Below are 27,419 nucleotides of genomic sequence, written 5' to 3'. Positions count from 1 at the left end.
GTCTTTGAACATACAAACCTAAATCCAGTCGTTATCAACAGTGAAGAAAAGTGTTGATTATAAGGGAGACAATTTTTTTCAAAGCAAATCACACATGAACCAGAATCTGATCCAAATCCTTCTCTAAGCAGTTTCAGTATATACATTTTGCCGTCCATTTGAATATATATTTCTAGAATTCTAGTAGTAATCACGATTAATAAAGGAAATCCCCTGATACATTTACATCATTAGCATTTCTTTGCCTCTTCCACCACTCTGTTTATCCATCCATCCACCTGTATGTGATTTCTATTTGTTTTTTCAATCTGTGTGTGTAAAGCGATGCGAGACACTAAGGAGGCTTTAGAGAACGTGAGCACGTCCCTAGAGACATTACAAGAAGCAAGTACCAAGCTGAGGAGGTCTTTGCAGTTGGAGCGCACTTCGCTTTCAAACACACTCAACGATCCAGCCTGCCGGATCGGAAACGCAACACACACATGCAACAGCATCCGGGCCACGCTTAACCAGCTGGCTGTCAGCGCCAACTTTAATGAGGTAACACATACTGTACACACAAACACCTTAAGTGATAAGTGCAATTTCGCTAATTATATTAGAAACATCTATATATATAAAATTCCTGTCCTGTGCATTTTTGTAATTTGTGTTATATTGCAGCTGGCGGATGTCAGTCCTCACTTGGCAAATCTAAAAACGGTGATGGAGACGGATCTCAGCTACATTGTACAGAAGGTAATACATGTGACATTATAAAGTTAAATTTATTATTATGATGTACTAGTGTGCCGATTTTAAATAAAAGTGACATGACAATAAATTCTATTGTGATACATGGAAAGCCATGCTGCTCTCATTATTTTTCCTGTTTAGGGATACTCTGCTTTTAATGATACTTCCAGGATAGTAAGCGAACAGACACACGACATTATGGCCAGTGAGTAAAATCCAGTAATCTATATGCAGTTATTATACTGATACTGATCTAATTTTTACATTTTCTTGATATTTATTGTAGTAATGTTAATAGATCCACCTGAGCTAGAGCAATGTGCAAAAGTCTGGAGCCACCCAGCATTTCTTCATATTAAATTAAATATAATTTTAATGCGACAGGCTACAAAGTTTGTGGTGGTGGAGAAGTACAAAACAAAATAAAAAACGAAAACAAAATAACAAATACAAAATAACGAACTTGAAAACAAAATAACAAATTCAGAAAATAATAACTTAAAAAACTAAATAACAAAATCAAAAACAAAATAAAACCAAAAACAAATTAACAAATAAAAAATAATAAATAAATAAATAAATAAATAAAATAACAAAATTGAAAACAAAATATCAAAATTGAAAACAAAATAACAAATCCAGGAACACAACAACAAAATAATTTTATTTTTTAAATCCGGAAAATAATAACAACTTGAAAAACAAAATAACAAAATTGAAAACAAAATAACAAATTGAAAATAAAAAATTGAAAACAAAATAACAAAACCAAAAACAAATTAACAAATCCAAAAACAAAATAAAAAAATCGAAAACAAAATAACAAAATCGAAAACAAAATAACAAATTCTAAAACAAAATGTTGTTGGTCTTTCGGCTGCTCCCGACAAGGGGTCGCCACAGCGGAATACCCAGTCCGCACTACAACTTGGCACACGTTTTACGCCGGATGCCCTTCCTGACCCAACCCTTCCATTTTATCCGGGCTTGGGACCGGCACTGTGTCTAGTGGCTGGGGTTTGGGCACTGGCTGGGAATCGAACCCGGGAATCGAAACACCTACCAATGAGCCACCAGTGCCCATAAGAAGTACTTCCTGTATATGTGTTTTCTGATGTTTTTTCGTAAAGAAAATAACATCAGAAAACACATCAAATCCGAAAACACATTGACAATTCATACAAACCGGAAAAGTTAGGTATAGTTTGTGAATGAAAGTCTTACTTCTGATTGGACAAGACATCTGTCACTCAAGGTATACAGGAAGTACTTGCAGCCTCACGGACAGTGACAAATGCTCATCCAATCAGTGCTAAGAATGTCATTCATGAACTATATCTACCTTTCTCGGTTTGTCTGAATTGTCGTCCTGTTTTCGGATTTGTTATTTTGTTTCGCGCTTCTCGGCCACTAATAAAAAAAAAAATACGATTTAAAGATACAATTAAAAAATTTGTTGTTTATATAACAATCTCAGCAGCAACCTTATTTCCCCTCCGGACTGGAGAACTATTAAAAAAAAAAAAATAAATAGAAGAAAGTCTGGCAAAATATGAAAAAATGCGGGGTGGCTCAAGTTTTTTTGCATGGTACTGTAAATATAGGAATGATTACATTTTCTTTAAAATCCTATCTACTAAGTGTAATTATTCTAAGCATAATAGGAAAGGAATAATAAAAAGTAATTATAGTGTATAGAACATTGGAGCATTTGAACGTAGAACATTCCTATTGTAGTAAAGCACAAAAACATAGTGTGCTTTTAGATTCAGGTGCAGCAGGATTAAGTTTGTCCTGAATTAGGGTTGAATCTCATCAAGCAACATCATCTGGAATTATGAAAGACATGCTAACTTTCTCAACATTGTGCTTTGTTTTCTCTTTGCATTGCTTTAAAAACAATACTACTCTTTCCTCATTTCTGTATGCGTCTGTTCTGAACTACAGCACTGCCTAGTAAGTCTCTCTCTCTCTCTCTCTCTCTCTCTCTCATCAATGCACTTTACTTTTCACTTCTTTACACCCATAATAATTTATAAATATGATTTATCCAAATGTCTGATGGATTTACAAAGCATTGTAAAATAATTTACAAGTATAATCCTGAGTAATGTTTAATCAGAAAGTGTTGATTGCATTTCTATAACAACACATTTCAGACAGTAGTTTTCTATAGTAACAGCATATACACTGTAGTGGGACTCATTATAAAAATCTGGTGAGGGAATTGTTCATAACTATAGTATATGATCACAATATAAGTGAAAACAGCAACACGTAAATTTCACAACTGAAACTATAAATGGAAACATTCATGCATAGACATGCGTTTCAGTATTTCTTTAGTTTATAAGTGTTTATATTTTCCCCCTTTATGTTTGTCTCTCTATCTATCTTTATGTCTGTGCTTAAGAGGTGAAGGCTTCGTTGGATAAGTCAGAAGCAGAGATTATTGCTTTCACCAGTGCATTCCCAGTGGAACCGGCTTTAGAGAATTTCACTCGCTTTCTGACGGAATCAGAGAAGGACATTGAAGCGTTCTACCCACATATTGACCAGCTTGACTTTTACCGGTACTATAATGCTCTATTGGAGCTTTTAATAATCTGGATTATACCAGTATTGTATGTTCTGTATGTTTTTAGAATATCCCACTTAGAAATGCAGTCTTTCATTTAAAGTCCCTTACAAATAGTCTCTCAATCTCGCTATCTCTCTCTCTCTCTCTCTCTCTCTTTCTCTCTTTCTCTTGCTTCGCTAGGTGGATAGGCTGCGTGGTGCTGTGTTGCATGGTTGTACTGATTCTGGCGTTTAACCTTCTGGGTTTGATGAGTGGAATGTGTGGCCGTGATAAGAGCGCCACACCGACAACACGCGGCTGCCTCTCAAACACAGGCGGCAATCTCCTCATGGCGTAAGTTAGATTAAATGTGTGTGAGTTGAATGTAGAAAAAATATATAGTGCATGGTCACATATAAAGATTTTGGCCAAATGAATAGAACATCATAGCTATTTATAATAAAATTTGATCGTTATATAATACCGCCAATTTTTGCCACATACCAAGAAATAAAAAATTATCTCTAAAATTTGTTTAAAACTTATATCATGGTGCTTTTTTTTGGGGGGTGTCCAATATTTTGTAGTCATGGGCAGTAGCCAGTCAGTCAGTATTTAATGATATTAAATGTGACAGAATCCGACTTCAAGAGTACAGTACAACTCGTGTGTTCGAGTCAAACTGGGACTTTTGATTTTGACTTGTGACTCGTGCTTGGATACCATCAAGGTAGAAAGTTTCCTCAGTACACTAAAGCCATGATCTGACTGCCTGCTTCATGTCTGAAACGTTGGCCTCTCAGGAATTCCGTTAATGGACCAAACATGTAAAAATGGCTTGGAGTGAGGTCAGGGTTGTACAGGGGATTTGGTCAAAAACTTCCAGCCCCGTTCCTGTAATGTGTGTAAGTGTGTGTGTACAGTTCTGACAGACAGATGTGTCTCTTCCACAAGTTTGTGACAAGTTATTTATGCAGTGTTCTTAGAGCCACCCAACCGGGATAATTCATGGAAGTGCTGCCTTCATTAAAACATTTGCATCATTTACATGTTTTGCTCAAAGTATTTTAATTGGTTTTATGCCTTCATTTATATGAAATTTAAGTCCTGATTTGTCTTGCACTCCCTATACAAGTTTATTAACTTTGAACCAGGATTTCCTTTGCCTTTATTACTACAGTACACAGTCATGCTCATGTACCCTCCAATAAACGGGATATCAAGTTACCATTTTAAACATAGTTACTGTTGTATTAGCAAACCGAACAACTGAAACTGCTGTAACATTAGTTATTTAATCACGATTAATTACTCATGCAGAATGTTTGCAGTTTAATATTTACATATTTTAGCTCCTGAAAAATATTTCTAACCACTTTTATATGTTTTTTTTTTCCAAATCTAACACAATGGAGAATGATCAACTAGTCATTAAATCCAATTATGTAAAAGTGATCATTTAAAATCGAAGTTGTTTTTATTATTTGTGAATTCCTGCCACTAGGTGTCAGCAGTCTCTTAAACATTTCCCTTTTAACGTTTAGAAGAACTAAGCAAACAAACACTAAGTTTAAGTCGAAGACCATATACTACTACGAGTACTATTACTATTACTACTTACACTAATACAATTAACTATTAGTTCCTCTAGACTTAATGTCTACACAAACCCTATTGTTAGCTAGGCTGAAGTGTGTCTATTATTACCCTTACTGCTTATTTAATGAACTGAACAGAAATAATGTTTAAAGGTATCTGAAAGCTGCATTGGTCACATCACTGCTAAAACACAGATTTGGCTCTAAACACATAAAACATTAGGGTTTATGTGTAGACATTGTTGTGGCAAATTTCAAGGAATCTCCAGCAATTTTAAACAAAATCACTAAGCGAACTAGTAGAGAAAAACGCAAATCAGGTATATTGAAGAAAGAACTTGACAAATCTGTAGCAAATTTAACATGGGTGTATATACCTGACATTCACCGTATAGTATCGCTCCTCCTTGTTTCTTTGTTTGATTTAAATTTTTGCGTGAAATTTCATTAGATACTCATTAGATATTTTATGATTAGTGTGGCCTAGTTGAGTGAAAGCTCACAATTTATTATTTTTCTTTTTTCACCCAGTGTCTTATCTTTATTCAATAATTATTCATGTGTGGGTTTCTTAAATCTAAAGTTTTCTTTAGAGTTTGGTAAGTTCCTGTTTTTGACCAGATTCTCCATCAGAGTCTGACGTTCCATCACATCACTTCATGTCGCTCCAATCATTCTTATAAACCTTTACTACAATGTATACAGACTTTAGGTGTAAAGTTAAGGTACAGGTTCTTTCTGTATGTTGTGCCTTTTATGTTTTATAAATTACTGAAGTATAACAAGTCAACAACATGAATATGACATTTTGGGCTTTTAAATAGATTGTGATCGCTAGTTCTGATTCTATTATGTGTTAATTAATATGTGTATATTGCATATTGAATCCTTTTATCATGACTAAAGTGCTTCCTGAGCATCACACAGCTGTCCAAACCCAATAAAATAGTCATTTGTAAAAAAAAATAATAACAATAATAAAAAACAATAGAATTCAACCCATGTTACATTCTTGGTAACATTTTATGTATTATATTTGTCTCAGAGGTGTTGGCTTTAGCTTCATCTTTTCATGGGTGCTGATGGGAGTTGTGCTCATCACTTTTGTTGCTGGAGGAAATGTGGAGAAGCTGGTGTGTGAGCCTCTGGCCAACCGACAACTGTTTAAGGTATTAACATTTTTTTTTAAGGGCATGACTCAGGAGTCTAACTCCCACTCGCATTTCCTCAAAGTGATGTAACGCTGAGGGCTTGGTGGTGGTGGGAGGGTTGGGGGGGGGGGGGGGGTACATGTCTTTATAACGTATGATGGTGAGAAGCTTTATAAAAATTTGGGAGAAAAATGTACTAATTTGAAGGAGATGCTTTGCAGGTAAATATGTGGGTTGAATAACAAAATTGTTAAGTCTCCAAATGTCAGATGTTATAACAAAATGTAATAATGAATGCTTTGTTCTGTGCAGATTATAGACACACCATACATTGTCCATCCTGGGAAGAAGAATTTCCTCCCTGGGATGTTGTTTCAAAACTCTAATATTGATCTTACCATCGGCAGTCTGTACAGGTGTGTGTGTGTGTGTGTGTGTGTGTGTGTGTGTGTTTGATAAATATTAATCCATGAATTGTTCACCTATTCAATCACTGTAAAGCTGAGTAGTTTAGAATCCAATTTTGGCTTTCTCCCAGTCCCGGGGTTAGAGCGGTCAGTGCTCACAGCTGAGAAAAACAGCAGCCTTCCCACATGAGCACACTGAGGATGAAGGAGGAACAATAATCATAGACATAGAATTTGCTGATTTTGAACTTAGTTCCAAGTACTTCACTTCTAATATAACTAACATACTAGAACTTGTGTTCTTAAATGTTTAACTATTAAACTATACCTTTAAATATGGCAAATATATAAAATATGCATAGTTCTTAATCAGTCCCGATCGTTCTGACATTAGTGTTCGTCTACTGATGGACATAAATGCTATATTAAGATACATCAGTATTTATTTTACATTCATCTGCCTAAAACAAAAAATAATGCATGAATGGTTTTATTGTGTTTTTATTTCCCAGTGATTGTTATGAGAATAACGGCATATATTCTGCACTACAACTTGAGAACCAATTCCACTTCATCCAGTTTATCAACAGAACTGTGGTACGATTCAACGGTGTCCATTTGAAATAAACAAATTATTAAAACTTTCAGATTCAAAGAGGATTTTTAGTTATTTTCGTTATATGGTGCAAAATTAAAAAAATAAACTGAATGCACTGCATTAATGCTTTACAGAATAATCATGACCTGGCAGAGATATTCGAGGGAGTAAGTGTGGACTTGGATGGAATAATCCTGCTGGACGAAGAAGGAAAAGACAATCTCATTAATTTCGCTAATGCAGGCCTTGGAGACATCAACTACCAGGCCTATCTCTCAGAGGTAATAATATGCATGCAGACTACAAGCAACTACATGTGCAGTACTATTCAAAGTTTTTGACTCTTATTTTCAGTCCAGACCCTGTACAAAACAAGCAAATGGTTATACGCATAAAAGTCGATCAAATAAAAATCAACATCAAGGAGAAAACAGAGTGTAGTCAAAAACACGTAGGCACAATCAGGCAGAAGGCGGGACCAACAAGGGTGGAGCAACCAAACAATTGCAGTGATCTGAAACATTAAGGAACACACCCCATCCCACCACCAGCAAAACATAAGCAAAAGCACAAAATACAAAAAAAACCCTAATATTATAAAAACGAGAGGGAAAATAAGGTTGCTGCTGAGGTTCTTATCTTAAACAACCAACTTTTAAATTGTATCTTTAGGCACTTTGCAGCCTGTCGCAGTAAAACATTTGTTAACTTGTTTGTCACATGGTTTTCGTCCAATGAGTTATCATCTATGTAACAAAACATAAGTGACAGATACTAAAAAAAAAATTTTAACAGATGGGTCGAAATAACCCAACTAGGTGTTTAGAGAAACAACCCAGCATTTTTTAAAGTGTATTTTTTTTTTGTTATTCTAATGTTCTATTCTGAAAGTCTATTTTCCCAGTTATTTCTATATTTAAAGTTTGATGTCTTTAAATGTTACATTTTTTAAAATAATTACAATAAACTGACACAAACAGAAGCTATATAACAGTTCATTCTTTGTACAAATAAAATTGTTAGCTAGTAACCTTGATCGTCTGTCTAAACAACATTTAACCAAAACTCATTATTGTACAGTAAATGTCAATAGCGCAGGTTTAGATTTTTTCATGTTTGTTGTATAAAGTATTCGGATGTGGAAATTACCATCACTAGTATTTCTTCAATACAACATTTAACTTTTTTATTTTACTTAAACTGAGAACTGCATTAAATAACAATGTCCCTTTGCGCCACCTGGCGGTCATTTCACAAATTACTTTGAATTGTGACTGATTTATTTTGCCCGTTGTCGTTTTGCCGCGACAGAGAGCATGGCGGTAATAGACATTCCCCTTGAGTACCTACCGTAAATACATGTGGTAGGCAAACAAAAGTTAACCTAGGTTAGTCCGCCAACTGGATATTGTTGCTGGTCATCTGTCGTCAGTTAATCTGACGGTTCAAAACGAGTCCTTGGCCTCTAGACGGAAGTCAATTTATGACAAATGAAATGGCCGTCTAATCACTTTTCTTTTGATTTTTGGTCAGTGTAGATAGAAATCTGTAATGAGAGATGGGTCTAGAGTAGAGTCTCTCTAGATCTTGTGCTCATTTGAATTCTTGCATGGCCTGAACTTAATGAAACATTAATCCAGTTCATTGGTTGCCTTCTTGTGGACTGATGCACCCTGGAGGTGTGTCTATATTATGTCAACAAAAAAATGACATCATAAAAATCTAATAATGTGATGAATGTCATCTTCTGCTTGTTCTTTTTAAATCGTGAGTTGTGAAAGTGTGGGAATTAGGAAAGGTCTTTTAACACAACACAATAGATTTACTGACAAGTGGCTTCTTATTGACCCTGACACCTTGACCATAATGTTTCTTACTTATTTCCTCGTGTGTGTGTGTGTGTGTGTGTGTGTATGTGTGTGTTTGGTTTGGCAGGTCAATAAAGGAGTAACTGTTGTAGATCTTCTCTCCTTTGCCAATGAACTGGAGGGGGAGGCAGACCATCTGGTGAGCAAAACAACATTACCAAAAAGCACCCTGTCTGTAAAGTGGAAACATACACTGCACTGCCAAAAAGAAAGACACACACTGTAAGATTTCATTGGTGCCTTTAAATTTAATACCGCCATGCCTTCCCAGTGGCAATATTTTGACAGCTTTATTTACGTCCAGAATTGCTTTAAGTTTTGGCTGAGATCAAGTGTTGATGACTGGAGAGTTTCTCTGTAAACTCTTCCTCAGCACATCCCAAAGACTTTGCATGTGCTTAAGGTTAGGACAATGTGGTGGCCAGTTCATGTGTGAAACGATTCCCTTATGCTACCAGAACTACTCTTTTACAATTTGAATACTGGAATTTGTGACCTGTGCATTCAAGGAAGAAAAACCCCAAAGATGTGATAACCTGGTCATTCAGTACATTCAGGTCATCAGCTGACTTTATTTTATTGCCATTTAACGTTTCAGAGCCTAGACCTGATCAACTAAGTCAATCCCAGATTATAACACTGCCTCTAGAGGCCTGTCCAGTGGACACTAGGCATGATAACCATTACTCTGAAACAGGGTCAGTCTGAGCTCATCAGACCACATGATCATTCTCCATTCCACCAAAGTCTAGCCTTTAAGTATATAGAAGAGTCTTTAATCTGTCCAGCTCTTACACCTACTTCCACAGGCCCCACTGGGAGCTGCATCTCACAGCAGCTGCATTGTATAACGGCATTCTGTCCCGTGTTTGCAGTCATCACGACTGTACTTCAAACTTCTCCTAAACTGAACATTGATGGAAAAAATATAAGTGAGATAAAATAAATTCCAAATGAAACCTTTATGTTTTTTGCTACAAATGTTATTATAATCTACTAAAAAGCAGACAGAAGCAGACTTTGTGCATTTATGACAAGTTATCATATAAGGTGGAAAATCTTCTGGACTTATGGTGAGCCAGACATAAGCTCCATTCATTAGTTTCCCCTTCCCCTCAAGTACCAGAGTGTGTAATGTGCAGGGAGCTGGGAGAGGGAATTGAGAAAGAAATTTCAAACCTAAATTACTGTACAGTATGTGCATGTACTTGTATGTTACTGTAAATGTACAAAAGTGAATTTTACAATCGTGATTATTTCCCCTTCCAGCCACGTGGTGCTCTCGGAAATGCTCTAAAGGGCCACGCTAGTAGCATCAGACGGATCCATAAAGAGCAAGTACTGCCCATGGAGCAGGCCATGGTAATCCCCACACATTGCACACAAAACATACAATCATTCGTTCTGAATATTTCTGAAGATCTATTAGTGTTTATAACTCCACTCCACCCTTTTTTTATATGCAACTAAAGAAATTTGTCAGAGCCAGGGTAAGCCAGGTGTGACTGTCGCAGGAAGTGTGAAGTTGTGTGTATTGGTTTTGTGTTTGATTTCGATGTTTGGGTTTCATGAGTGGACCACATGACTCTTTACATGTTTTTGTGAGTAGCGTACAATACTGTACTGTATGTGTGCATTTCAGAGGCCAATAACCCTCATGTTCTGTTCAGTAATTAGTGACCCAGACTCTCTGTTCATTTACTCCAGCATGGATTTAACTGTTGTTATGTAAAAGAATGTAATTCTGAAATGTAAATGTAAATTATTAAGTCACATTTCTAGTTTTCTTCAAGGCCAAAGGGTAAGCAAGAAGAATAATCCAGTAAAATAAAGCATAAACAGACAATTAAAGGCTCAGAACTTACACATTAAGTACATGATTTTCTGAAGACAGTTTTGTGGAATCAAATCCAAGTTTCGTTTCCCTAAGACACTATAACTCCTGTATACAACCTATATTCATGCAGCTGTCTTTGGGTCTTCTGTTACTTGGGAGCCTTCACTAGTTGTCCATGAGCTAGTGTTTTCAAATGTATAGGCCATTAAAGGAGTTCCTAAAAGGCCAGCGTTTCAGAAGTGAAGCCGGCAGTCCGATGGCAGGCTCTGGTGTACTGAGATACTGGATACCTTGATGGTGAGTTGAGTTAGTGTAAGAGGGGATTACTGTATATAGAGAAATAAAGGGAGTGTTTACTCTCTCCACAACCACAAGTCCTGCTTTGATTTGAATTCCTCTTGCAAAAACTGTGAGAAAGAAATCGAGGCTAGAGCATTGTTAAAACGAGGACAAAGCAGGTCTGGATTCCTGGACTGTGTGATATACTGTACACACACATTAACTGAACTGTGCTTTGCTGTATGATGATTAAGTGGTTTCTGAAGAGTATTTATTGAGCGAGGAAACAAACAGCATTTGTTAACAGAGTGCTGAGGGTGAGGGCGATGTTAAACCACTCTCACACACTGAGCTTTTTTTTTTTACAGAGCCATCCTTGTTGGAAAATCAGTCCAGTATTATTTCTCCTTTAGAAAACTCAAAAAAAAAAAAAAAAGTCTTTTCAACTTGAACAGAACATAAGGGTTGACAGGTGCCATTAGTTTTATCTGTGGAAGTCTTGTGTGCCTGTGTGTTGTCTAATCAAGCATTGGCGTGCTTCTCTTCCAGAGCTTATTAAGTCAAAGTATCAGGTTACTACAGACCACAGTGGAAGACCTTCCTGTAAGTCTACAGCTCAGTGTTTACATTTAGAGGATGGCCTTTTTTTTTTTGCACAAATATACACTGTTCGTTGATTAATTGACTCTCTTTCAGACTAAAGTGACTAATGTGCTGAGTGCCATCGATGCAGCTGAGTATCTAATTGCCAACAATGCCTCACATGTGGTCAAAAAGGTATCAGTGCTACAGTGGTGACTTTATTCATTCATACATGCACAGTACAAAGCGATACAAGTAGTTTTATAGCAGAGACTACCTTGAATTACTGAGTGTGAGTCAAAAATAATCCGCACTCCGGTTATATTAAAACTTCTGTTGGCCGCGCTGTCTCATCAGCACTTTCAAGGACGAAGATTCACTTCTGATGTAGAAGTGAAGACAGCGGTGCATTCTTGACTTACAGCTCGGACTAAAGCATTTTTTAATGAGGGAATACGGAAGCTTGTTGACAAGTGGGCCAAGTGCATTGAAAAGCAAGATTATATCAAAAAGATTATAGAGTCCTTTTTAAAGTTAATTAAAATGAATTATGCAGCCAGAGTGCAGCTATATACACTTACCTAAAGGATTATTAGGAACACCTGTTCAATTTCTCATTAATGCAATTATCTAATCAACCAATCACATGGCAGTTGCTTCAATGCATTTAGGGGTGTGGTCTTGGTCAAGACAATCCCCTGAACTCCTAACTGAATGTCAGAATGGGAAAGAAAGGTGATTTAAGCAATTTTGAGCGTGGCATGGTTGTTGGTGCCAGACGGGCCGGTCTGAGTATTTCACAATCTGCTCAGTTACTGGGATTTTCACACACAATTATTTCTAGGGTTTACAAAGAATGGTGTGAAAAGGGAAAAACATCCAGTATGCGGCAGTCCTGTGGGCGAAAATGCCTTGTTGATGCTAGAGGTCAGAGGAGAATGGGCCGACTGATTCAAGCTGATAGAAGAGCAACTTTGACTAAAATAACCGCTCGTTACAACCGAGGTATGCAGCAAAGCATTTGTGAAGCCACAACATGCACAACCTTTAGGCGGATGGGCTATAACAGCAGAAGACCCCACTGGGTACCACTCATCTCCACTACAAATAGGAAAAAGAGGCTACAATTTGCACGAGCTCACCAAAATTGGACAGTTGAAAACTGGAAAAATGTTGCCTGGTCTGATGAGTCTCCATTTCTGTTGAGACATTCAAATAGTAGAGACAGAATTTAGCGTAAACAACAGAATGAGAACATGGATCCATCATGCCTTGTTACCACTGTGCAGGCTGTGGTGGTGGTGTAATGGAGTGGGGGATGTTTTCTTTGCACACTTTAAGCCCCTTAGTGCCAATTGGGCATCGTTTAAATGCCACGGGCTACCTGAGCATTGTTTCTGACCATGTCCATCCCTTTATGACCACCATGTACCCATCCTCTGATGGCTACTTCCAGCAGGATAATGCACCATGTCACAAAACTCGAATCATTTCAAATTGGTTTCTTGAACATGACAATAAGGTCACTGTACTAAAATGGCCCCCACAGTCACCAGATTTCAACCCAATAAAGCATCTTTGGGATGTGGTGAAACGGGAGCTTCGTGCCCTGGATGTGCATCCCACAAAACTCCATCAACTGCAAGATGCTATCCTATCAATATGGGCCAACATTTCTAAAGAATGCTTTCAGCACCTTGTTGAATCAATGCCACGTAAAATTAAGGCAGTTCTGAAGGCGAAAGGGGGTCAAACACTGTATTGGTATGGTGTTCCTAATAATCCTTTAGGTGTGTGTGTGTATATGTATATATATATATTTTTTTACCTTTTTTGACATTCATACTACTCTACAGTCCAATATTTATGACTATATATAATATTATACTCGGACCTATTATGAAAAAAATGTCTTTTTAGGAATTTTAAGACATTCAAATAGGTCTCCAGTGTGTGTGTGTGTGTGTACAAACCAAAAAATGTGAAGAAAAAAAAATCCATTCAATTGCCTACGGCTTAATCAATTAAACCATTTTGTTTTTGTTACAGCCCTTTTATTACTTTAAATTTTTGCATAACAAGAATATTTATATTATATATTTATATTATTCTAATTTCTATCACTTTTACAGGAGACAGAAAAATTCACGAATAATTTGATGGGATACCTTAAACAATATGTCACCTGGGTTCAGCTCTCAGTAAGTGTGTGTGTGTGTGTATGTGTGTGTGTGTGTGTGTGTGTGTGTGTGTGTGTGTTCTAATATAATATTTGTGCAAAACTGACTAATGCTCTAATGTGTGTTTTCCTGTAGTTAATGCTGGAGGTAGCTCAATGCAAACCCATCAGTAACATCATTGACTCGCTGGAGATTGTTGGCTGCAGTTTCCTAGTGGACTCAGTGGTAAGACATGCTACAACGCTCCCCCTGTGCCATATAGTATACATACACAGAAATGACACATGCTAATTAGGGTAGAACACACACCCAGCACACTCCACAGAACAAGATTCTTACTGTTAGCACCTGAAGCCCCATAGGGCTGCAAAATGTAGGGGTGTTTATGGAGGGAAGGAGAGAGAACACATAAACACATGAAGTTGTAGTCATTTCCAAAGGCTTATACGTAACTACCAACAGGTATGACTGTGTTCAGCTTCTTGACTATTTTGCTGGAACAGAACCAGATCACAGTCATGGTAATAATATAGGGTCAGAAATATTGGAACGCACAGTCGTATGAGTGTAGCCACACTCTGGCTGCATAATTTATTTTAATCAACCTTTAGGCATGAGCTTAAAGTACTGAAATTGTAAGTTTTAGTTGTTGTGTACTGATAGGCATTCACCTGAGTGATGATCAGAGCATAACGCAGGAGTATTACTCAAGGGGCAACCTCCGGTTTCAAATGAGTCCAAGGCAGAAGTGCCAAAATGTTCTGTTCCTCAAATGACCACAAGTAGCCAGCTCCAAATGTGAGTCAGTCCGTGTAGCGCCCCATGATAAAATGTCCCTTACAACAGAAATACACGTTTTCAGGTTAATACATAATTTTGGCAGGGGTAATTGCAACAGAGTAATTCACAAATGTACGGAGTTACATTTACTCTGTTACATTTACTTGAGTAACTTTTTGAGGAAAATGTACTTCTATGAGTAGTTTAACTGCACCATACTTATGACTTTTACTTGAGGAGATTTGTGAAAAATAAACGCTCCTCCTACTCCCCTACATCCGGCTACACTCGACTCTCTTCTTACCATTTATTCTAAACATGCAGCCGGTGGATCTACCGCATGACTGTTTCACCAATCAGACGCAAAAACAATAATCACTTGTAGTCACATGACCACATTTAAACTGGCATCATAGTGGGTAATAGAATCTTCAGGATCCCTGGCATCATATACAAAGCATGTTTTGCTTGCAAAAAAATAGCTTCATACTGCGGTGTCTTCTTTATCTGCCAAAAGATATAAAAACTCGACTTCTAACCTAAGGAAACATATTGCAGTAAGTTTAGCTGTTGAATGTTGCCGTATAATATAATATAATATAATATAATATAATATAATATAATATAATATAATATAATATAATATAATATAATATATATTTTTTTAAATAAATCAGCCATTTATCCAGTACTGCAGAAGTCTTTTCACTTCTCAATATTTGCTTTGTAATGTATTTTTTTATGTAGTGTATATTTTTATTTTTGCACATTTTTATGTTTTTCCATGTTTTTATAATTTTTTTATATACGGTGCCATGATAAAGTATTTGCGGAATTCTTTTTTGTGGCATATTTGTCACACTTAAATGATCATCAAACGAATTTTAATATCATGCAAAGGTAACCCAAGTAAATACAAAATGCAGCTTAAATTATGATTTCATTTATTACAGCAAAAACTGTCCAAACCAGCCTGAGCTTATGTCAAAAGTAATTGCCCCTTTGATAAATTATGAATGAACTGTGATTTTTGGAAAGCTGAGTTAAATTTCACTTGCCACACTCAGGCATGATTACTGCCAGACCTGTTGAATCAAGACATTACTTAAATAAAACCTGTCTGACAAAGTAAAGCACACTAAAAAAATCTTTAAAAAGCAACAAAATCTAAATAAATGTAAGAACTTAAAAACTGCTTTTTGTTTTTACTTGGGTTATCTTTGTGAAATGTATATGTGATCTGAATTATATAAGTGTGACAAGTGCAAAAAAATATTTTTGTTTTGGAAAAGTTTCCATATATGGTTTTTGGTCACTAATATGGTCCTGGGTGGTTCTTCACCCAATTAAGGGATATATAGTAACCTAACTGACCTTTAAAGTCTTGAAATTTAGAAATCCTAGAATTTTAATGAGTGCCCTATAAAGGGTTATAAAATTACTAATTAAAAAGCCATAAAATTATGCATAATTAGGGGCGTGGCTGGTTTGAGTGACAGCTGCATTGCAGATACCAAACCGCTATCTGCAAAGTATCAAAGCTCCAAATGCAAAGTAACGTTAGCATGTAAGATAAGCATTTCCGATAAGCAAAAGCTAAGCTAGCTAGCTTGGGGTAACTGAGGTCATTACAGCAGTGCCACCACAAAAGCCCTGAATAAAGCAAACTGTGTCAGAAGTGAGCATGATGAAAATCAAAAAAAGCAAAAAGCACAGATACATCGTATTGGAAAATGCATTCTGATCTGACCATAGAGGTAAGATCTATAGCAACTGGCTCAACTGACAGAAGTAGAGTTGCTGTTAAAAGCAACAAAACTTATTCTCTAAATAGATCAAAAAGGCTTCTTGCCTGCCATGCAGAAGGCCTGGGATCGATTCCTAGCCAATTCTCAAACCCGGACCCTGGAGGCAGGGCATCCTGAGTGCTGGTACCAAGCCTGGATAGAATGGGAGGGTTGTGTCAGGCAGGGCATCTAGTGTAAAACCGGTGCCAAGTTGTACAGGGTATGTTGTATGGGGGGGATAGTCCGCTTTGGCAACCTCTTGAACAACAATATTGCATCTGTGGATGGCAGTAAAGGACACAATTAGGGATGCACTGGTCTGACTGATGTTGTGTTAAAAATAATTGTGCAGTGTATAATGTGTAATGTTTCTGGTAACATTTGTAATGTTTGTGGTGTAAAATATGTGTGTTTGTGTGTGTGTGTGTGTGTGTGTGTGTGTGTTTATACCTTGCAGAACACATTCTGGTTTGGACTGGGTGGCTGTTGTTTGTTCCTTATCCCCAGTATCATCATGTCTGTCAAACTCGCCAAATTCTACCGCAGAATGGACACAGAGGACGTCCTCGAAGAGTAAGTGGAGACAGAACCACAAAGTCACGGATCATCACATTAGAATCTGTCACTATTTATAGCTAAAAGTCTCGCGATAAAATGCATAAAACATTCAAACCAAACAAACCGCAAAAAGACCATAAACCAAACAGACCGAATAAACTGAAGCTTATGAACCAGATTGTTTTCAAATAAACAGACCTTTTGGATTGTGAACCTGAAACTTTGAAAAATTAATTTATTACTTTAGGTTTGCCCTGTCCCATTCCATGGTCAAAAAATGGCTAATAAATCTTTTCTTCTTTTTTTCCTCCCTTTTCTGTTATTTTTCCTGTGTCTCCAATTGTTCTTCTTCCAGTTTTCCAGTACCTTGGCGCTTCAGTTTTTAACTCATTTATTTCAGCCTGAAGTTAGTTATCATTTTACTGTTATTACAGTATTTTACCTTTTCAACAATCCATATTTTTCATTTTCTCTTTCTTCTTTCTTTGTTTTTTCTGTTCTTTTTTTCATCTTTACGTCCTAACACATTCTTAATTGTTATCCTTACTTTTACAGTAAATGGGAAAGGTAACATTATTGCCTCAGTTCAGGGTCACAGAATTGATACTGCATAATGTGTGTGGAGTTGTGCTTGTTGTTTCTGTATGGGTTTATACTGGTTTCTCTGGTTTCATCCCAACTCCCACAAGCATGCTACTAGAGGGATTTGCAACCCGAACATAAGAGTGAATGTGTGTTTGGGGCCCCTGGAAGGGAATGGCATCCTATTTAATTATTCTCTGGACATAAATATATGCCAAGAGTTATGGTTAAGGGTCCTTTTAGATTTCATCATATTACTTTCCATTTCTGGTTTTATGTATGTTTCTTTTTTTTACTTCTCTATTGACCATTTTATTTCAGTAAGGACACCAGTATCACTGGTTATCTTAGTGATTACATATGTGGCATAATGGGCAGGTACAGTAAATCCATACTTTCAGTCTGCATGCCATTAGGAAGTCTTCAAAAATCAATTCTAAGAAGTAAATGATTCTAAAGTCTGCTAGTGAATGGCAGATTAATGCTATAGTATACAGTATCAGTCAAAAGTTTGGGCATAGCTGCTTATAGCACTATTGGGATACTTATGAGGATAAAATGATGGATTTATGTTACAACCTTCATTCAATTAATTATTTACCTCAAAATTCTACAAACAATACCCTATAATGACAACTTAAAAGATGTTTGTTTGAAATCTTTGCAAATTTGTTCAAAAGAAAGAAATGACATGCACGTAAGTATTAACAGCCTTTGCCATGACAGAGACAGGATTGTACCGAGGCACAGATCTGGGGAAGGGTACAAAAAATGTTTTGCAGCATTGAAGGTCCCGATGGGCCCAGTGGCCTGTAACATAAGGAAATGTGGAAAAAGTAAAGCGCTGTGAATAATTCTTGGATGCACTGTATGAAAAAACTTCCTTCTTATATTTAGAATTCTTCAGAGTCACCCTAAGAACCCCAAAAACTACACTGTAATATTGGCACTAATATACAAACATTCAGACTTGTGTAATATTTTAAACATTTAATGTTTTAATCAAACTTGTTTTCCATTGTTTACCTATTCAAGAAGTGTTTTCCAGCTGGTTTTGCACAGGATCTTGTGTACTGTAGTTAGTACCTTTTGTTTTCAAAGCGGGTTGCTTTTTGCAGAGCGTGTTTTTTAGTTGAAAATTCCAATATATTCTAAGCACTTGTCTAAAATTGTTATGGAAATACATGTATATCCTGTAGAGGCACCAATAGCATGTTTTACATTTGCCTGAAAACTACAGTAATTCCCAACATCAATTAATCTTATGTCTGTAAAATCAGGTCCAAACTCTTGACTGATGCTCCAAGTTGCTAAGGTATTACATTTTATTAACATATAATAAACAGCAATTGCTTTTTGCATGTGCTACAATTATCTCATCCTTATTCTTTCTTACTTCACTTGATAATCTCATATACTGTATATCCATATTTCATACAAATTTGTCATTTTAGAAATTTAAATCACAATGATTAATTTTTCAGCATGCATAGCCTAAACGTTTGAATCTTTAGCTATTTATATCGTCCAATTTCCCATGTTTTGTCAATTTACTCAAATCCTCACGTTTCTCAATATGTAGTGCAAACGATTATTACAGTAAGGAATTTGCAAATAACTTTTAGATGCATCTGAATTATTAACTACATATTCGATTAAATTTGCTTGTTAAATAATGAGGAGTGTTTAAGGGACTTAAACCAGGACCTTGGTTGTACAGAATAACAGTTAAAATAGAAACTACATTTATTTCTCTCTGCAATGTTCTGCTATACTAATGCACTTATCTCAGTATTTCAATAGTGCTTGGATACCATCAACACATCCCTTATCTCGGTACACCCTTGTCATAATCGGGCTGCCTGCTTCACGTCTGGCCTTCTTTCTTGGCTCGATCATGTAGAAACTGTTCAGCGCTGAGAAAGTTCCAGTAACCAATTAGTAGATCCAGTAAAGTAGAGAGGTATAAGAGGTAACAACTAGTGGGGGCTCTCAAGTAATAGAAGATCCACCCAGGGTAATTGCCAACAAGGAAGGTACATGAATACAGGTTAAATATGGGAGTTATAGTGTCCTATAGCTATACTGTCCACAAGTATATTGGGCTTGCATGATTCCACATAACTGTATTCTTCATGCTACACTGGACAATTCAATATCCTTTTGCATCATCAGGGTGATATATAATCTCAAGTTACTATCGCGGTCATCCCTTAACACTCCCTGAATATTATCAAGGTAAAAAGTTTTCTCATGATCCATACGCCATAATCAGTCTGCCTGCCTTATGTCTGAAACGCTAGTCTCTGCGAAACTCCTTTAATAGCCCAAATATTTGAAAATGACTTGGAGCGAGGCCAGGACTGTGTGGCGATATCGCAATAACTCTTAGCCGAGTTCCTGTAATGTGCAAGTGGTGCTTATGGAAGATTTTTTCATCACACGTCCCAGTTTGACTTGAATATCTCTCATATTTTCCTGATAAAAAACTAGCTTGCATACTTAGCTTAGCAATCTATGTTTCTAGTGCTGGTGCTATACAGGTCGGCACACTATATTAGCATCTAACAGTATGTAATCTTTCACAGAGAGCAGTAACACTACACACATCTACTGTATGTGTTTCAGTAAACAGTGGTGGAAGCTAAAAACCTTTCAGGAAAACAGAGATAGAAGAGACTTCACGCAAACAATGAAACTACACTGTAAGAGCACTCAAATGACTTGGATTATTTGGATAATGAAAATGGATTCCATGTGTTTTTGTGGTTGGGAGTCTTTAAAAAGGCTACGTTTAGATCAACTCTAAAACAGCGGGCTTCCTACAGTACGTGCTCTGTCTTAGATAATAATTCTTAGCAGACTTAGTAAGCAAGCTGCCTAATTTAGCACAAATACTGTGGGTACAACAGCTTTTAACGATCTTTGAACTATTCAGTAAATATCAGCATTGACATTTCAACATCAACAAAGGAAGATTATACAGTACCAAGCTAGTGTTTGAGGGTTTATTTACTAGTTGAAACTAAGACAGGAAAAGTTAGTAACTTAAAAAAAGGTGGGCTGAGATTAATGCAAAACTAAACAATGTTATACTACGGAGAAATACACTGTGAACAAATGGAACTAAAGAATACAAGGGACATAAACTTAAATTAAGAAACTATAGGACATAACCAGGCAAGAGAAATAGAGGAGATGTAAGCGGTCTGAACTGAACACCTTTGTCATAAACAGAAAATTCCTAATATATTTACTTATATATAGAATAAATGCAAGTAAAACACAATAAAATATAAAATATATATATATAACACAATGAGGGCTAGGCACAAAATAACTAATGGTATAATTAAATAATGTTAGATTGCAAAGACAAGGTTAGATTAGGTCACAAGGCAACCAGTAACATGGTCCTGGTTGATCAGACTGACATGGATGGCTTGATAAGACTGACTTGGTGTGGAATGGAGCTGTGAGCATGTGGAAATAAAAATCAGAATGTTGCTGACTTGCTCAACACACTATAACCCCAGCAGGGACACATGGCCATACCGTTTGACAGAATTCTTTAAAGTCCAATAGATACTGGTACTGAACCTCTACTTTATGTGTCCAGTAGTACGTCTGTAATGGCCTGAATTCATGTCTCATTCAATCTGGTTGCTTTTTTTGTTATCTTCTGGTAGTTCTTAAAGGTGGACATGGCCTTAGGTCCAGGTTAGAACTGTTTGAACAAGTGGGGAATGCTAAGAATATTTAGTCTGGGGAGAAACTTAACACTAGTCTACTTGCTGGGTTAATTGCATACATTGGTTAGATACAGTGTCTTCAGTAGTCCTTGTTATGGTTAAGACATGGTCAAACATGAATACAAACATGAATGTTGTTGACTGAGACTGGGCCATGGATGGGGAATTGGCTAAGTTACAGTATATACATACAGTGTGACCATCCATGTACTCCATCACTTCCTCTCCGAATAAGGTTGGTAACATGAACTCGTAATATTTAACATCCTTCGTCCACAATTCAAGGCAAGGTTCCTCTAACTTTTTTTCTCCACCAAGAAGAATCTTGCAGATGCAGAAGAACTAAAAGTTTTGGGTGAGGTCTTGCTTGAAGGCATTAAAGATTTACTTCATAGCTTTCCTTTCTTAGAAAAACATAAGCAAAAGTTTTGTTTAGAACCATGGCCTAGGGCATAATCTCAATGTTGTGGTCTGTGGTACCCTACTTCCTGAAGACTTCCAGGTTTGAGGACTCATAAAGAATTTGAAAACCCTTTGTAGTGGAATGGCTTATGCTGACAGATGATAAGCCCCTTTTCTACCAAGGCAGTTCCAAGACTAGGTCCATAGTGGTACTAACACTCAGCTGAGCTAGAACAAAGAACCACTTATGGCAGGGGATGGGGGGCGGAATTAAGATGACCGACAAAATATTTGATGCCAAAGTAAACTCGCAAAGCCAGGAGAATTCCTTGCTAAGACTTGTTGAAGTTTACCATTATTGTTGTTATTGTGCTTGCCTCTAGAATTTTTTTCCTTTAGGCTTTTTCCCACTATTATTGCTGCTAGCATTGCTGGGAAAGTAAAGAAATACACAGACATGTACTGTACAGTGACGTAATGACGTAACTCTCTAGCCAATGAAAAATAATGCCAGCTCCTAAAGGGTTTAAGGCCTCAGGCTGCTTTTTTTAGCCACAATATTCTTAAAACTGCATAAATCTTTGGTTCCTCTGTGACATAGAAGGACAAGGTCTCATATTTGTTTTTTCTAGCAGTATTGGTTTAATCATCTCATAGCCTAGAGGATGCTTGTCCACAGCATGTACTGTACATAGGAGGCAGCTAGCAAAGCTGCATGTTCATCACATGAACCTGATGCTGCTATGTTGCATTTGGGACTATGCATCCAAAGGCTTAACCCTAGACAGATGAAATATATTAAATATACCCTGTATAGCTCCCCACACCAACAATGGCATAACTAGATTTACCACTTCCTGCAACTGGAATGAAATGGTCGCTACCTAACTTCATGATAAATGATGACAGTGCCCAGTTGGCAGTGGAAACAATCTGGTTGAAGGAGCCAAAGAGAGAGAGTTAACTTGAGAGGCAAGTTTGTTACTCTGAAAAAGTTTGTAACTCTCATAGTTATTTTAATATCAGAATAACCAGGCTAATAGACTGATCTAAAAACATGACAATAAACACAAACCCAAACAAGGAATATTGAAGGTGCAGCAATGCTAGACATAGCAAGAAAGGATTGGTGCAAATGTAATCACATGGTATGAGCAGTGCTTCATGAATACACTCCCTGTTTTTTGACTATATCAACAATTCATCTGCCGTTAGGATGTAGGCGTCAGTGTTTAGGGTAGACAAAGCATTGGATCTATGCTTCTGTAAATATGTTTGGCATACTCCATCACATCTTCAATGTAATGCATGTTTTATTTTATTTTATTTTTTCTACTTTTCTTCTGCTAAAAAATATTTCTACCTGTGCCAATATTAACATATATTGATCTGTTTCCCATCTCTAAGCTACTTCTCTATGCATTTCATTTCCATTTTATGTCTTATCATTAACCTTGATTTGACTATGTATTTGCATGTCAAAATGTTGTATGTGAGCTTTCTTGCTTGTTGTAATTGACTGTACTTCATATTTTCAAACAGTTTCACTTTATTAGGAACACCAGTACACCTGCACATTCATACAAATTTATACTTTATGTACTGTAGATAAGCATCTGCAGACAATCATGCAAATGGAGTTTAAAAGCTTCCGCTCATATCTAATATATTTCACATTATGTTAAGCATCAGAACTGGGCGAAGGTGTGTGATCATATTGATTTTCATTGCAGCATTTTTATTGGTACAATATGGGCTGGGTTGGGTATTTAATTTCCACTTTTCTTAAGTGTTTAATTTCCTGAAATAATCTCATGAGGGTGAATGAAACAGAATTCCACATTAGGATTGGATGATTGGGTAATTAAAGGTTGTTCCTAATATAGTGGAGAGTAACTGTATATTTACATTTCATTAGAAACTTTCAGTGTTTGTGATTTATATATTTTTCATCTATGGAAATTCATTAGTGTTTGATATTGATCATTTCTATTTCTTTCTCTTAGTGGCACAGAGACCTGGAGTTAAACTGCCCAGAAATGTAAGAAAACCATGAGCACATGCTTATGTTTGATGATAATTTTTTAATATATACAGTATATTTTGTTTTTTTATTTTGCTTATGAAATAATATTTCCCCCTTTTTTTTGCAACAGGGAGTACCTTGAGCCTAATTTCATTTTAAAGGAAGATGAAAAAAGAAGATGGAAGAGAAAAGGGACATATAATTTATGCAAGGGGAGATTGCCAAATTATATCACATTCTAAAGATATGAACTATATAAAAGTTGTCTTTATCAGTCTGTTAGATTCTGACAAAAACATATTGTTGACCATCTGATGCACTAATAGATATCTTTTAATAATTGTCTATGGTGTTGAGAAAATCATGACCATTATTTAGTTTACTGTAAGAATATACAGCTTTGTTAGGTTGTTAATTTCTGTTTAAAACTCATATATTCAAAAACACAGAACAGTTCTGTGATTTTATTTGTAAAGACTGTATAAGGTTTTAATGACTGTGCTTATATAGGCAGTTCCCAGGTTAGGACGAACTGCCATAAAGCCTATAATACGAGCGATGTTCAAGTCAACCCGAGACTTTTGATGTGCATCATAATCCCATCATATAATCCCATGCTACACTACTGCATTACATACACACATCACTAGTGCTTGGACACCAGGGTGGAAGGTTTTCTTAGTACATTGGCACCATGATCTGAATACCTCCCAGGAACTCCCCAAATGTGCAAGTAGTGTTGGTGAGTGATTGTATGTACAGTTCCGACAGACAGTTGGAGACAAACTATTAGTCAATTTTTAAGGATTAGGCGTTCCAGTTGCATATAAACAATTGCAGTATGTGTGAGTGGCCACCTCAGCCATAAAACATTTGCACCATTCAAAGAGTCTAAGAGTCAAAATTGTATCGTCATCGTATTATACCTGAAGTCTTCTGTAAATGTCAGCTGGTTTTATGTCTGTATACACGAGAAATTGAATCAGTCCCAGTTTCACTTGAACACACTATATATTCAAATTTTTACTTGAAATAGTTTGTAAATATAAACATATGCACTAATTTGTGACACTGATAAAAACTGTCTGGAATTGTGTGGCTCCAGCAGTTTGTCAACTTGAAGAAGGAGAAGACTGTTCGCCATTTTTATTCAAATCACTTTGCCGTTAACGCTGTGTTGAGTGTGTAACCACTGTAGCTTAAAAGTTTTTATTTTACACTTTTAACCATGCCTCAAGTGTAAATCTGAAGCAAGTGATGCATCAAAGAAAAGGAAAACAATGAAATAAAAGAAAGAGGAATTAATAAAGCAGTTATACAGAGGTAAAACACAATTGGTTATTGGAAAAGTTATTATAATTAATATTGTGTAATCTTAAGTTTCGAATGTTTAGTGCATATTGAAATGTTTATTACGTGTTGTGTATATACCTAGACATGTACCATATATTGTGATATATTTGACTAACTAACAAAACCATACAGTATGTACTGTACTGTACTTGTTTCTTTAAAAAAGACTTAGGTTTAGGAACAGATCTTGTTCGTAAATGGAGACTGCCTGCATAAAGTTTATAATTTGTTAACCTTTTTTGAAGCCTACTTATAAATGCTAAAAGGACCTTGTCAATGTATAATAATTAAAAAAAAAGTTATAAATGAGGTATTTTCATGTTGTAACATAAGTGGCAGCATCATTCCAGTTTTTAGATTTTGTTGTAGCCAAAAATAGGTTTTATACAAATTAAACTTACTTATTAACTATAGGCCTATTTTTAAGATGAGCACTGTATTTTCCAGATATTCAATTTAATTGTAAATTTAATTAAAATTTCTTCTCAAATTTTCAGAATTTCGGTAAAGTTGAATAAAATTGTGGATAAAAAGTGTAGTGTTTGTAACTTTGGATAATTGTTACTCTATGACATTCATCTTATGAAATTGTAATATGATTTCTGATTTTTTTTTTTTTTTTACTTTTATGAGCTTAGCTGTATAATGAGTTTTACCATTCTGTATTTGACAAAGTTTTTTTTCCAGATCCAAACGTATTTTTACATTGTATTTATACAATCCCCTGATTCTTTTATTTATAATCCTTTCCAGTGGTTATTGTGTTTATTTATTAATTTCTCTTGAATTAAAAAAATTGGTAGTTTAATTTGTATAGCAAGACATGTTCCATTTTAAATACGAGTGTCTAAATTTGAAACTTTTCAAATAATTTTCATTGTGTTACACATAATTTGCATCATACGTACAGTACAGTAATGATGAATAAAAGCTTTTTGCATTAAGTATCCCTAAATAATGTAATAAAGTTGTAAGAAGCTGTAGGAACTTTTGTCACTTGACACTCGACTCTAAACTGATCGTATTTATCCTTGGAATGGATTTTGCCAAATTAACAAAAGTAAGTTGAATCTTGCCTACTTTATGTACTTTATGTAACAGTGAAACAGATTATATTCTGCTGGTTGGAAAGACTATGTTTAAATTCCCTTTACATTTACATATATACATGTGGCAGTCTTATATTTCCAAAGTGAGTTGACCAACAGTCAGGCACATGGCCAAAATCTTTAAGCCAAACACATTAAAACAGTCTGCATGAGGAGATTCATATTGAGTTTGTGTTAATGGGAAAAATAAAAACATTGTCTTAAAATACCCTGGACTATGTATTCTGCTTTGCAAACATAACAGAGTAGTGGTGGGGTTTCTCTCATCTTGTATTATACATGTACCTTCATGTGTATAGTACATTTTCAAATTTGTAAGATGACTGAAAAGAAATAAAATGTACCCAAGACTTCCAGCAAATATGTCCTGTTCACAAACTCAAAAAGGGGAGGTGCTGGGCTGCTATAACCGGCAAAAACACTTCAATATCCCTTGTCATGTCTGCTATCCTATGTCAAGTCTGCGGAACTGTACTGAAGGGATGATCTCTATTACCTTCAGTTGGGATTTTGCCAGTGGCGTTGCCTTTTATCTCAGTGTTTGGTCCAAAGCATCATCCTGACATTCTCAGTGCACGCAGACGTCAAATTGACAAACACCAAACCAAGACTCTAAAATTAAATCACACATACGGACATTTACCTTTCCAGATTCTCACAATTAGCTTTTGAGGTGGGGTTATGGAGTAGGGCAGTGATTTTAGCTCACTCAATGGCTTCTTTGTAAGACAAGTATTTATACACCCTACCAAAATCTAAATACCCTCCTGCATGGCACATGTCTGTCGAGTACGTCATTCAAACTGCTATCTAATAGGAAACCTAACTTAAGAGGTGCTGTTCTGATAAGTTACTGTATTTACTCAGTCATACTCAAAGGAGCAAAAAAAATAAAAAAAACAAGCAAAATAAAAAAACAAGCAAAAGAAATAGCTAGAAAGAGAAGGTCTGTAATAGTTACCTCAAGCCACTTAAATTTGTTTAAGGTGTATGTCTGGTGGAAAAACAACTGTTCTAACCCGTGCCAAGCCTACAAAAAGGTGCCAGGATGTCTTAGTGTGCTCTACAGGTCCAGAAAACCTGGTGTTCGAGCTTGTTGGACTGCTGGAACATCAGTTTTTTTTTATTTTTTTTATATCGTACAGTACATTGGTGGTGTCCATTAGTTTGTTTCTCTCCAAATAGCTGCTCTATCTTTGCACTATGACACATGAAGCCAGAATAAGGAGACTGTTTGGCAGAGCTGGATGATCTTCGAAAAATTTCCAAGTACCT

General features: G+C 36.1%; 1 protein-coding gene across 3 annotated transcripts in view; it reads left to right on the top strand.

Moving 5' to 3' along the window:
* Positions 1 to 25,564, top strand: part of prom1b (prominin 1 b) — a 48,627-nt gene extending 23,063 nt beyond the window's left edge. The window contains exons 9-28 of one of the 3 annotated variants that reach the window (XM_053480311.1): positions 323 to 540; positions 664 to 738; positions 877 to 940; positions 3,149 to 3,308; positions 3,497 to 3,649; positions 5,939 to 6,062; positions 6,357 to 6,460; positions 6,964 to 7,048; positions 7,184 to 7,330; positions 8,985 to 9,056; positions 10,187 to 10,279; positions 10,390 to 10,407; positions 11,583 to 11,636; positions 11,730 to 11,810; positions 13,748 to 13,816; positions 13,931 to 14,020; positions 16,820 to 16,935; positions 20,131 to 20,207; positions 23,663 to 23,697; positions 23,813 to 25,564. In XM_053480311.1, the coding sequence (XP_053336286.1) occupies positions 323 to 540; positions 664 to 738; positions 877 to 940; positions 3,149 to 3,308; positions 3,497 to 3,649; positions 5,939 to 6,062; positions 6,357 to 6,460; positions 6,964 to 7,048; positions 7,184 to 7,330; positions 8,985 to 9,056; positions 10,187 to 10,279; positions 10,390 to 10,407; positions 11,583 to 11,636; positions 11,730 to 11,810; positions 13,748 to 13,816; positions 13,931 to 14,020; positions 16,820 to 16,935; positions 20,131 to 20,207; positions 23,663 to 23,697; positions 23,813 to 23,824 (1,847 nt within the window). In that variant the 3' untranslated portion in view covers positions 23,825 to 25,564. Of the gene's footprint in view, positions 1 to 322; positions 541 to 663; positions 739 to 876; positions 941 to 3,148; positions 3,309 to 3,496; positions 3,650 to 5,938; positions 6,063 to 6,356; positions 6,461 to 6,963; positions 7,049 to 7,183; positions 7,331 to 8,984; positions 9,057 to 10,186; positions 10,280 to 10,389; positions 10,408 to 11,582; positions 11,637 to 11,729; positions 11,811 to 13,747; positions 13,817 to 13,930; positions 14,021 to 16,819; positions 16,936 to 17,823; positions 17,881 to 20,090; positions 20,208 to 23,662; positions 23,698 to 23,812 lie in introns of those variants that run through there. The other 2 variants (XM_053480313.1, XM_053480312.1) reach the window with 2 other exon arrangements.
* Positions 25,565 to 27,419: the final 1,855 nt, after the last annotated feature.

Source organism: Clarias gariepinus, chromosome 20 (genome assembly GCF_024256425.1).
Source record: "Clarias gariepinus isolate MV-2021 ecotype Netherlands chromosome 20, CGAR_prim_01v2, whole genome shotgun sequence".
Lineage (NCBI taxonomy): Eukaryota > Metazoa > Chordata > Actinopteri > Siluriformes > Clariidae > Clarias > Clarias gariepinus.
Note: the sequence above shows the minus strand (reverse complement) of the source record. Positions and strands in the feature narration are given on the sequence as shown.